The sequence below is a fragment of the Entelurus aequoreus genome, linkage group LG18 (assembly GCF_033978785.1).
Source record: "Entelurus aequoreus isolate RoL-2023_Sb linkage group LG18, RoL_Eaeq_v1.1, whole genome shotgun sequence".
In the NCBI taxonomy this organism is placed as follows: domain Eukaryota; kingdom Metazoa; phylum Chordata; class Actinopteri; order Syngnathiformes; family Syngnathidae; genus Entelurus; species Entelurus aequoreus.
Window position 1 is genome coordinate 18,102,359 of NC_084748.1, and position 10,288 is coordinate 18,112,646.

General features: G+C 40.5%; 2 protein-coding genes across 2 annotated transcripts in view; one reads left to right on the top strand and one right to left on the bottom strand.

Moving 5' to 3' along the window:
- Positions 1 to 3,068, bottom strand: part of pcm1 (pericentriolar material 1) — a 37,459-nt gene extending 34,391 nt beyond the window's left edge. The window contains 2 exon segments of the mRNA XM_062026669.1: positions 2,153 to 2,259; positions 2,883 to 3,068. Coding sequence (XP_061882653.1) covers positions 2,153 to 2,248 — 96 coding nt within the window. The 5' untranslated portion in view covers positions 2,249 to 2,259; positions 2,883 to 3,068.
- Positions 3,069 to 7,203: 4,135 nt separating this feature from the next.
- Positions 7,204 to 9,949, top strand: sart1 (spliceosome associated factor 1, recruiter of U4/U6.U5 tri-snRNP). The gene is made up of 2 exons (XM_062026071.1): positions 7,204 to 7,404; positions 7,520 to 9,949. Exon 2 carries the CDS (start codon positions 7,532 to 7,534, stop codon positions 9,836 to 9,838), a length of 2,307 nt encoding a protein of 768 aa, XP_061882055.1. The 5' UTR covers positions 7,204 to 7,404; positions 7,520 to 7,531; the 3' UTR covers positions 9,839 to 9,949.
- The last annotated feature ends 339 nt before the right edge of the window (positions 9,950 to 10,288 follow it).

Below are 10,288 nucleotides of genomic sequence, written 5' to 3' on the forward strand. Positions count from 1 at the left end.
CAACAGGCTGAATAAGTGTACGTTATATGACGCATAAATAACCAACTGAGAACGTGCCTGGTATGTTAACGTAACATATTATGGTAAGAGTCATTCAAATAACTATAACATATAGAACATGCTATACGTTTACCAAACAATCTGTCACTCCTAATCGCTAAATCCCATGAAATCTTATACGTCTAGTCTCTTACGTGAATGAGCTAAATAATATAATTTGATATTTTACGGTAATGTGTTAATAATTTCACACATAAGTCGCTCCTGAGTATAAGTCGCACCCCCGGCCAAAGTATGAAAAAAACTGCGACTAATAGTCCGAAAAATACGGTATAAGTTTGCTGGTTTCATGAAATGTAATGCCGAGCGCATATCATTATGTCAACATAATGGCACTAGCATGTACTTAATCTAAGAATATTTTTCAACATATTAAACAAAAAGGTCTCTTTTTTCTACCAAGAAAAGTGCACTTGTTATTAGTGAGAATACATTTATTTTAAGGTATTTTTGGGTTCATTGAGGTTAGCTAATTTCACTTGTTTTGGAAAGTCTTGACAAGCCAAATGTTCTTGTTCTAATGGCAGATAATTTTTCTTTGTTCAAATAAAATACCCCTAATTTTTGTTTTGTTTTTTCTTGTTTTTGAACACTGACTTTTTGCAGTGCAGACACAGGCAGAGTAAAAGGGGCCAGAGGTTGAAAGCCGGCTGTTATCACGGCTGTGATGTAGCAACTTTCCCCGTCTTGAGAGTAACAGAGGATGAATAAAACCTATCTGGTATGTCTACCTAAGAGAAACCAGGAAGCACCGCATGACTACCGTATTTTTCGGAGTATAAGTCGCACCGGCCGAAAGTGCATAATAAAGAAGGAAAAAAAACATATATAAGTCACACTGGAGTATAAGTCGTATTTTTGGGGGAAATGTATTTGATAAAACCCAACACCAAGAATAGACATTTGAAAGGCAATTTAAAATAAATAAAGAATAGTAGGGATGTCCGATAATGGCTTTTTGCCGATATCCGATATTGTCCAACTCTTTAATTACCGATACCGATATCAACCGATACCGATATCAACCGATACTGATATATATAGTCGTGGAATGAACACATTATTATGCCTAATTTGGACAACCAGGTATGGTGAAGATAAGGTCGTTTTTAAAAAAAATTATAAAATAAGATAAATAAATTAAAAACATTTTCTTGAATAAAAAAGAAAGTAAAACAATATAAAAACAGTTACATAGAAACTAGTAATTAATGAAAATGAGTAAAATGAACTGTTAAAGGTTAGTACTATTAGTTGACCAGCAGCACGCACAATCATGTGTGCTTACGGACTGTATCCCTTGCAGACTGTATGATATATAATGTAGGAACCAGAATATTAATAACAGAAAGAAACAACCCTTTTGTCTGAATGAGTGTGAATGAGTGTAAATGGGGGAGGGAGGGTTTTTGGGTTGGTGCACTAATTGTAAGTGTATCTTGTGTTTTTTATGTTGATTTAATAAAAAAATAAAAATAAATTAAAAAAATAAAAAACGATACCAATTATTTAAAAAAACGATACCGATCATTTCCGATATTACATTTTAAAGCATTTATCGGCCGATAATATTGGCAGGCCGATATTATCGGACATCTCTAAAGAATAGTGAACAACAGGCTGAATAAGTGTACATTATATGACGCATAAATAACCAACTGAGAACGTGCCTGGTATGTTAATGTAACATATTATGGTAAGAGTCATTCAAATAACTATAACATATAGAACATGCTATACGTTTACCAAACAATCTGTCACTCCTAATCGCTAAATCCCATGAAATCTTATACGTCTAGTCTCTTACGTGAATGAGCTAAATAATATTATTTGATATTTTACGGTAATATGTTAATAATTTCACACATAAGTCGCTCCCGAGTAACGTGAATGAGCTAAATAATATTATTTTATATTTTACGGTAATATGTTAATAATTTCACACATAAGTCGCTCCTGAGTATAAGTCGACTTATAGTCCGAAAAATACTGTACTTTCTGTGTGTGCCATTGATCAATCAGTCTCTTCTGTGTGTGCCATTGATCAATCAGTCTCTTCTGTGTGTGCCATTGATCAATCAGTCTCTTTTACCATGTTGTTGAGTCTGTCCTCCAGGGTGGCATTAGTGCCCGACCAGTTGTGCAGTTCGTCCGAGCCGTCATCAAAAGGAGTGCCTCCTGTTGCCATCCTATCTCTGTCTGCAGAAATGCCACAACACATACTGGTCAATGCACACTCATTGCTGAACAAGTTTAACTTCATTGTTGAGATGTTTTGTTGTAGTTGTTTTTTACCACTGATTAACCCTGTTGAGACTTTGCCAACGACTGCACAGTTGCTACGTGGTTTTTACTTGTTTTTTCTTGCTTAACATTAATTATATTTTCCCAACTTAGCACGGTCAGTAGCTAGCGTTGGAACATGCAACACGTCACGCAGCGTCACAAACGGCACCCAACGTCTCACCGACTGACCGTTAACAGAGCAGCTCCTAACGTTGAGCTTCAAAGCCCCCTAAAAGTGCACCTATTCGGATGATAGCTAGCTAATGTTGGAAGGGTTTTAAGCGCCGCCATACCGCTTAGCTTAGCATGCTAGCGAGCTAGGATGTCAACAAACCTTAGTTCGCGCCATTTGGTCTGGAAATCGCCATGGCAACCACTCAGCCCGCGCCGTGTTTTAACGTTACATTCCTTACATGTTGATCGCAGACTTAAGTTAATAATAAAAGCACATTTGAGGAGGGCGCCCGGCTAATGCTACGTAGCTTCCTCGCATCGAAGCGAGTGAAACTTTAAAGTGAAATCGACTGAATAATTACCGTTGCTTCGGTCTGATCCCTACTAAAACAAAGTCTCAGTGACGCCTCGCTGAATCCATCCGAAGACGAATAATCATTTGTTTCGTGACAAAATTCAGCAAACTTCCCTCCACACGCCGCAGTCAACCTTTAGTGGGATCCTTCTGCTATGGTCGCCAACCAGCAGGTGGCAGTAAATCCACCCGCTTTCATGTCCAACAACAGTGAAGACTTCAAAGTGGAACATAAAAAGTCGTCATCTTCTTTGGTTTAATGGCGGTTGACAAGCAAGCTTGAGTTTAAGGCTAAAAGTAAAACATTACCAGCAAATTTACAAAAACAAAATTCGTCATCACTTCTGAGAATACAGAGCATAGAAGAAAAGGTCATTTCAAACATCAGTATTCAAGGACGACGTTAAAGCAAATGTGTATATCAGAGGTGGGGGTTAAACTATGGAATTCTCTTTACAATGAGATAAAAGACTCTAAAAATATATTCCAATTGAAAAAAATATATAAAGACAGAACAATAAGATCATATGGACAGCCATAAGTGTTTACATTTTGCTTTATATTTATTTTACTTATTTTTTTGCCTGGTTTTGTATTTGTTTTGTATCATCCCATGAGGTGTATATTATTATTTATTTTTTGTTCGGTTTGTACTTCATGAAGTTTTGCACTTGTGGGTTTTTTTGTGTGTTTTTTTTGTTTGTTTTCATTATATTTGGATGTAATTGTTGGTTTATATGATATCCATTAAGTAAGACTATGTATTATGTTGAAGGGGGCAGGAAAATATAAGATTTTTCTTCATTCTGCTCCTTCTCAGGTATTGGTGTGTAAATGTATAATTGAATAATTGAGGTATAAGTGTCTATCGATCAAAGATGCACATCAATGAAAGGAGATAAATAAAAAAATGAAATTAAATTAAATGAGTGCGCACTTCCGCCCCTTCTGAAGTGGAGTGTGACTCGAGATGGTACCCTACTCTAAATTCTTACATTTACCGTAATCATGTCTGTTTTAAATATGAATATATTGCTGTGTATATACCCCACTTGTGTTTTAATCTTTCCCTATCCCTATTATACTTCCTACAGTGTGTAATTACATTTTATATTTGATTACAATAATCACACAGGTAAAACAGAATCCATCCTATTTGGGTCCCAAATCAACATTAAGAAAGTCAGTGACTTCACTATTAAAGTGGGTGACATTGTTATCACCAGGAAAGATGAGGTCACCTACCTGGGTTCCATTCTTGAGGCTAACCTTTCCTGTGATAAAATGGCAAGCAAGCTAATCAAAAAGGTCAACCAACAAGATTTCTCTACAGAATCTCCTCTCTAGTCAACAAAAGCACCATGAAGATTCTAGCGGGAACTCTCATTCAACCCGTTTTCGATTACGCTTGCACCTCCTGGTACCCTAACACCTCCAAAACCCTCAAATCTAGACTCCAAGCATCCCAGAACAAGCTAGTCAGGTTACTTCTAGACCTCCACCCCAGATCACACCTCACTCCTACCCACTTCTCCAAAGTGGGCTGGCTCAGGGTGGAGGACAGAGTAAAACAACTTGCACTGAGCCTAGTCTATAAAATTCGCTACACCTCCCTGATACCGAAGTACTTGTCAAACTACTTCCTTAACGTAAATGACCGCCATAACCACAACACCAGGGGGAGCTCCACAAACCGCGATAAACCCAATGATCCCCCAATGATATTTTCCTCCTTCTTAGTTCTATTGCCTTCAATGAATACTCCTACTCTCCTTTGGACCAAGTAATATTGCCTACTTTTTGTTTCCTTATTTCAACTTTTATTTTATTAACTATATCCAGTCATCACGTGTGCTTCACTGTAATTTATTTCCATATTTATTTCAGTTTTAGTTTTTGCTTGCTTTGCACATATCTCCTAATCTGTTACCCACAATTCCTACATGAGCAAGTACCCAAGTAAATGTTACCACAATCCCAGCTTTATTTATTCTAAAGACTGTCCGAACTATTTCTATTTCAGAAATCAAATTAAAGTATTTATATAAATGAAACTATGAAATTACAAAATTGGAAACTATAATTAAATTATTATTAACACTATGATTAAATTAGAAACTATTTCATGAATTGAATCCTGTCTTTTTTCTGAACTGTCACATGAATTGCTATTAAGTCTGTTTTCTTGTGAAATAACTGCTCAAGTTCCTACTTTAATATTTATAGCTTTAGATAACAGTATATATATATATATATATATATATATATATATATATATATATATATATATATATATATATATATATATATGTATATATATATATATATATATATATATATATATATATAAGATAGGCTCCAGCACCCCCCGCGACCCCAAAAAAGGGCCAAGAGATGGGATATATATATATATATATATATATATATATATATATATATATATATATATATATATATATATATATATATATATATGACATAGTCTAAATACTTTTTAAATTTTTCCATCTGATACGGATTTAAACTTTGAAACTATAATAATTGCTTATCCACGTCTGGGATGTTATACATCCACTAGGGTATGCCAGGAGTTGGAACTGTTGGGCTAACTATATTATTATTAATTTGAACTTTTTTACCTACAGTATATCTCCTATTATTTTTCTGAAACTCTTTAATATCTCACTTTTCTTTTTCTTGGCAATTTATTAGTACTTGATGAGTCGGGCCCTTTTGAGTTTGCCAAATAAACTGCTGATAGGTCATTTTGGAGTGGCAAGATTAATATTTTAGTAATCTCCCGTCTAACCAAAAGTGGCCTGTTCTTCGTTTAAAACACATGTCACAAACTGAAGGCCCGGGGCTCATATTTGGCCCACCATGTCATTTAAGGTGACCCACTATCATTTAAGCGTGTCACTTAATGTGGTCCGTCACATCTTTAATGATGCCCGCTGTCAATTCAATGTGGTCTGCCACATTGTTTAAAGTGGCCTGTCACGTCATTAAGGTGGCCTGCCATGTGATCCAATGTGGTCTGCCACATTGTTTAAAAAGGCTTGTCACGTCATTTAAGTGGTCCACCATCTTATTATTGTGGCCCACTATGCCATTGAACGTGGTCCGCCAAACATTTATTGTGGTCTGTCACATTATTTATGTGGCCTGCCATGTCATTCAATGTGGTCTGCCACATCATTTAATGTGGTCTGTCATGTCATTTACCGTGGTCCGTTACGTCATTGTTGTTGCCTGCCATGTCGTTCAATGTGGTCTGCAACATCATTTAAAGTGGTACATCTCCTCATTATTGTGACCAACCATGCCATTGTATGTGGTCTGCCAAACCATTTAATGTGGTCCGTCTCCTTATTCACGTGGCCCGCCATGTCATTCAAAGTGGTCTACCACATCATTTAATGTGGTTCATCACCTCATTATTGTGGCGACCATGCCACTGAAAGTGATCTGCCAAACCATTTAACGTGGTCTGTTACCATATTCATGTGGCCCACCATGTCATTCAATGTGGTCTGTCATGTCGTTTAACATGGACCGTTACGTCATTGTATTGGCCTGCCATGTCATTCAATGTGGTCTCCCACATCATTTAACGTGGTCCATCTCCTCATTATTGTCACCAACCATGCCATTGTATGTGGTCTGCCAAACCATTTAATGTGGTCCGCCACGTCGTTTAACGTGGTCCATCACCTCATTATTGTGGCCAACCAAGCCATTGAATGTGGTCTGCCAAACCTTGTGACGTGGTCTGTCACCTTATTCATGTGGCCCGCCATTACATTTAATGTGGTCCGCTACATCATTAATGTGGTCTGCCAAACCATTTAACTTGGTCTTTCACCGTATTCGTGTGGCCCGCCAGGTCATTCAATGTGGTCAATTAATGTGGCCCTCTGAGGGCAGGTTTTTGAATTGGTTTGCATTGTTATGGTATTGCTGTGTATTGTTTTGTTGGATTGATTAATTTAAAAAAAAAAAAAAAAAATTAAATTAAAAAATAAAATTAAAAAAATTAAAAAATCGATTTTTTAAAAAATGAGAATCGATTCTGAATCGCACAACGTGAGAATCGTGATTCGAATTCGAATCGATTTTTTCCCACACTCCTATCTAATTAGGGTCCAATAAGCCCAAATGGCAAAGAGAAATAAAAAAAGCATGTAAACAAACAGCTTGGGCCTTAAGAGGTTAATAATATATTTGTGGAGTTTTTGTTTAAAAATATATAATTTGAGAAATATGAATAATTTGTTATTATATCCAAATTTGAGTCATTCTGTCGACCTCTAGGCGGCACTACATCAATGTCAGATAACCGGAAAAGGTTGCCGACTTGTCGGAAGAAGAAGCAGTTCCGCCATTGTGTCGTCTACATTCCGTTCTGAGCGTGAAAACACAAACAGATTGAAAATGACATAATTGGCACTGCGTCTCATAGATAGCTGCACAGTTTTGCTTCTTGAGGGGCTTCGACACTAATTATTCTTTTTGTGTCCGCCTGTCGCGTGAGTAAAGTTTTATTGGGCTTGCCGTGCATGCTAGCTCGTTAGCAAAGCGGAGCTAGCCGTGTTTTTCCTCCATCGAAGAGTGTTTCATTGACTGTATTTTGTCACCCAACAGAAGATAATAAGCATGGGGTCGTCCAAGAAACACAAGGAAAAGAGCCGTGACAAGGAGGCCGAGGAGCGCCGTCGTGAGCACAAAAAACACCGCCGCAAGGAGCGTGACACAGACCGGGATCGTGACGGTAAAGATAAGCGGAAACGGTCTTCGTCCAGGGACAGAAATGGCCGTGAGAGCCGCATTAAAAGAGAAAGGACCACCGGGGAGCCGCGCCTTAAGAGAGAGAAAACGGACCCAGGATATGAAGCGGGAAATACCGAGACGCAAACTCAGTCTGCAAGTGGGGATGCATCCCTCAGCATTGAGGAGACCAACAAGCTCCGAGCCAAGCTGGGCCTTAAACCTCTGGAGTTGAATGACAACAAAAAGGAGCTGGGCACCAAGGAGGAGCCGCTCGTGGCCGAGACCATCAATCCCTCGCTCATCCAGAAGCAGAAAGACCTCAAGGAAAAGCTGGCTGCTATGAAGGAGAAACGCCTCCTCAATAAAAAATTGGGGAAAGTCAAAACCTTGGCGGAGGATGACTGGCTGGAAAACACGGCCGCCTGGGTGGAGAAAAGCCGGACGGCGGCGAAAGAAAAAGAGATGGCGGAGAAAAGAGCCAAACTCCTGGAGGAGATGGATCAGGAGTTTGGCGTGAGCAGCTTGGTGGAGCAGGAGTTTGGACAAGCCAGGAACAGCACCTACACAGCCCGTGATCTGAAGGGCCTCAAAGTCCAGCACAAGGTGGACTCTTTTGGCGAGGGCCAGACCGTCATCCTCACGCTGCAGGACAAAGGCGTCCTGGAGGAAGAGAAGGAGGACGTGCTGGAAAACGTGGGGCTGGTGGACAGAGAGAAGGCGGAGAAGAATGTGGAGTTGAAAAAGAAGAAGCCCGACTACAAGCCCTACGAAGAGGAGGAGAGCGTGGACGACATGATCAACTTCAAGTCACGCACCGTGCTGTCGAAGTACGACGAGGAGATCGACGGCGAAAAGAAAAAGAGCTTCCGCTTAAACGCGGGCGGATTTGCCGACGGCGCACGAGAGCGCGAGCTGCAAGCGATGAGACAGGTGCTCAGAAGTCAGGCCCAGACTTTGGAGATGCCCTCCCTCGCCATCGCGTCTGAGTACTACAGCCCTCATGAGATGGTCGGCTTCAAGAAGACCAAACGACGCGTGAAGAAGATCCGAAAGAAAGATAAGACATCCGTGGCTGACTTTTTGCTCCTCGACGACAGCCGCAAAACAGACTTTGGCTCCAGGACACGTGGCCGAGGCAACAAGGAGGAAGAAAACGGGGGAGAAATAAAGGATGACCGGTGGCCGCACGAGAAAGCACCGCAGATGTCCGATGACATCAGGACGGCAGATATGGAGATGAGCGACGACGAGGACTTCACGCTGCCCGAGCCGACCATCATGGAGGAAGAAGAGATCGAGCAGGAGCTGCAGAAACAATTGGAGAAGCAGAGGAAACTCAAGCAGAAGCAGCTCCTCCAAGACTCCGGGGCGAAGATCGCCGAACGGCTCAAGCAGCTCACCAAAGAAGACCCCGACAACGACCCAGAGAAGAAGAGCAACATTGTTTTTAACGCCACCTCTGAGTTTTGCAGAACTCTAGGTGATATTCCCACATACGGCCTGTCAGGCAACAGAGAGGACCAAGAGGACATTATGGACTTTGAGCAAGAGGAAGAAAAAGAAGGCGGCGAGGACTCCAACTCCGATATGGACGACAACGTTGGGTGGAGCACCGTCAACTTGGACGAGGAGCAAAAACACCCCGACTTCGCCACGGGATCGGCCACCATTTTGGATGAAGAGCCGATCGTCAACTCTGGCCTGGCCGCCGCCTTGCACCTGTGCAAGAACAAGGGACTCTTAGAAACGGAGGTCCAGAAGGTGGCACGCGTCAAAGCGACCAAGGGCGCCCTGCCAAACGACAACTACTGCATCGAGGACAAGATGGGCTTCGATGACAAGTACAGCCGGCGGGAAGAATACAGAGGCTTCACGCAGGACTTCAAGGACAAAGACGGCTACAGGCCCGACGTCAAGATCGAGTACGTGGACGAGTCTGGCCGCAAGCTGACGCCCAAGGAAGCCTTCAGGCAGCTGTCGCACAGGTTCCACGGGAAAGGCTCGGGCAAGATGAAGACGGAGAGGAGAATGAAAAAGCTGGAGGAGGAGGCGCTGCTGAAGAAGATGAGCAGCAGCGACACGCCCCTGGGGACCGTGGCTTTGCTGCAGGAGAAGCAGAAGTCTCAGAAAACGCCGTACATCGTACTCAGCGGGAGCGGCAAGAGCATGAACGCAAACACCATTACTAAGTAAAAGCGTCAAGTAGTTTTTGTGACACACGCGTGTCTTAAAGTGACGTGATTGCTGCAAATAATGACAAGCTTTGTTGATGTAGATTAAATGATTCAATAAATGTATACAACAATGTTTTTTTTCTTTCTTGTTTACAATATTAAGGGTTTTGTTCATACACCGAGCCATTTTATTGTATTGCAACTGTCGATGCAGTAGTTTGATATTGTTTACTAAATTAGTAAAATCACCAATGTAAAACATTTTATAGAATAGAATAGAAAGTACTTTATTGATCCCTGGGGGAAATTCAGCACCACAGTTCGCTCACAATAGACAATAATATAATAATAATAATAAAACAAAATCTGTGTTGATACTTTGATACTCATAATTAACATAAATCTTAATTTTTTTTATTCCTAAAAATTTCCCTTGGGAATCAAAGTTTGTGTAAGTAACTTTACTGAT

Excerpts from the sequence above, each read along its gene's own strand:
- sart1 (XM_062026071.1), top strand. The coding sequence starts at position 7,532 with ATGGGGTCGTCCAAGAAACACAAGGAAAAGAGCCGTGACAAGGAGGCC.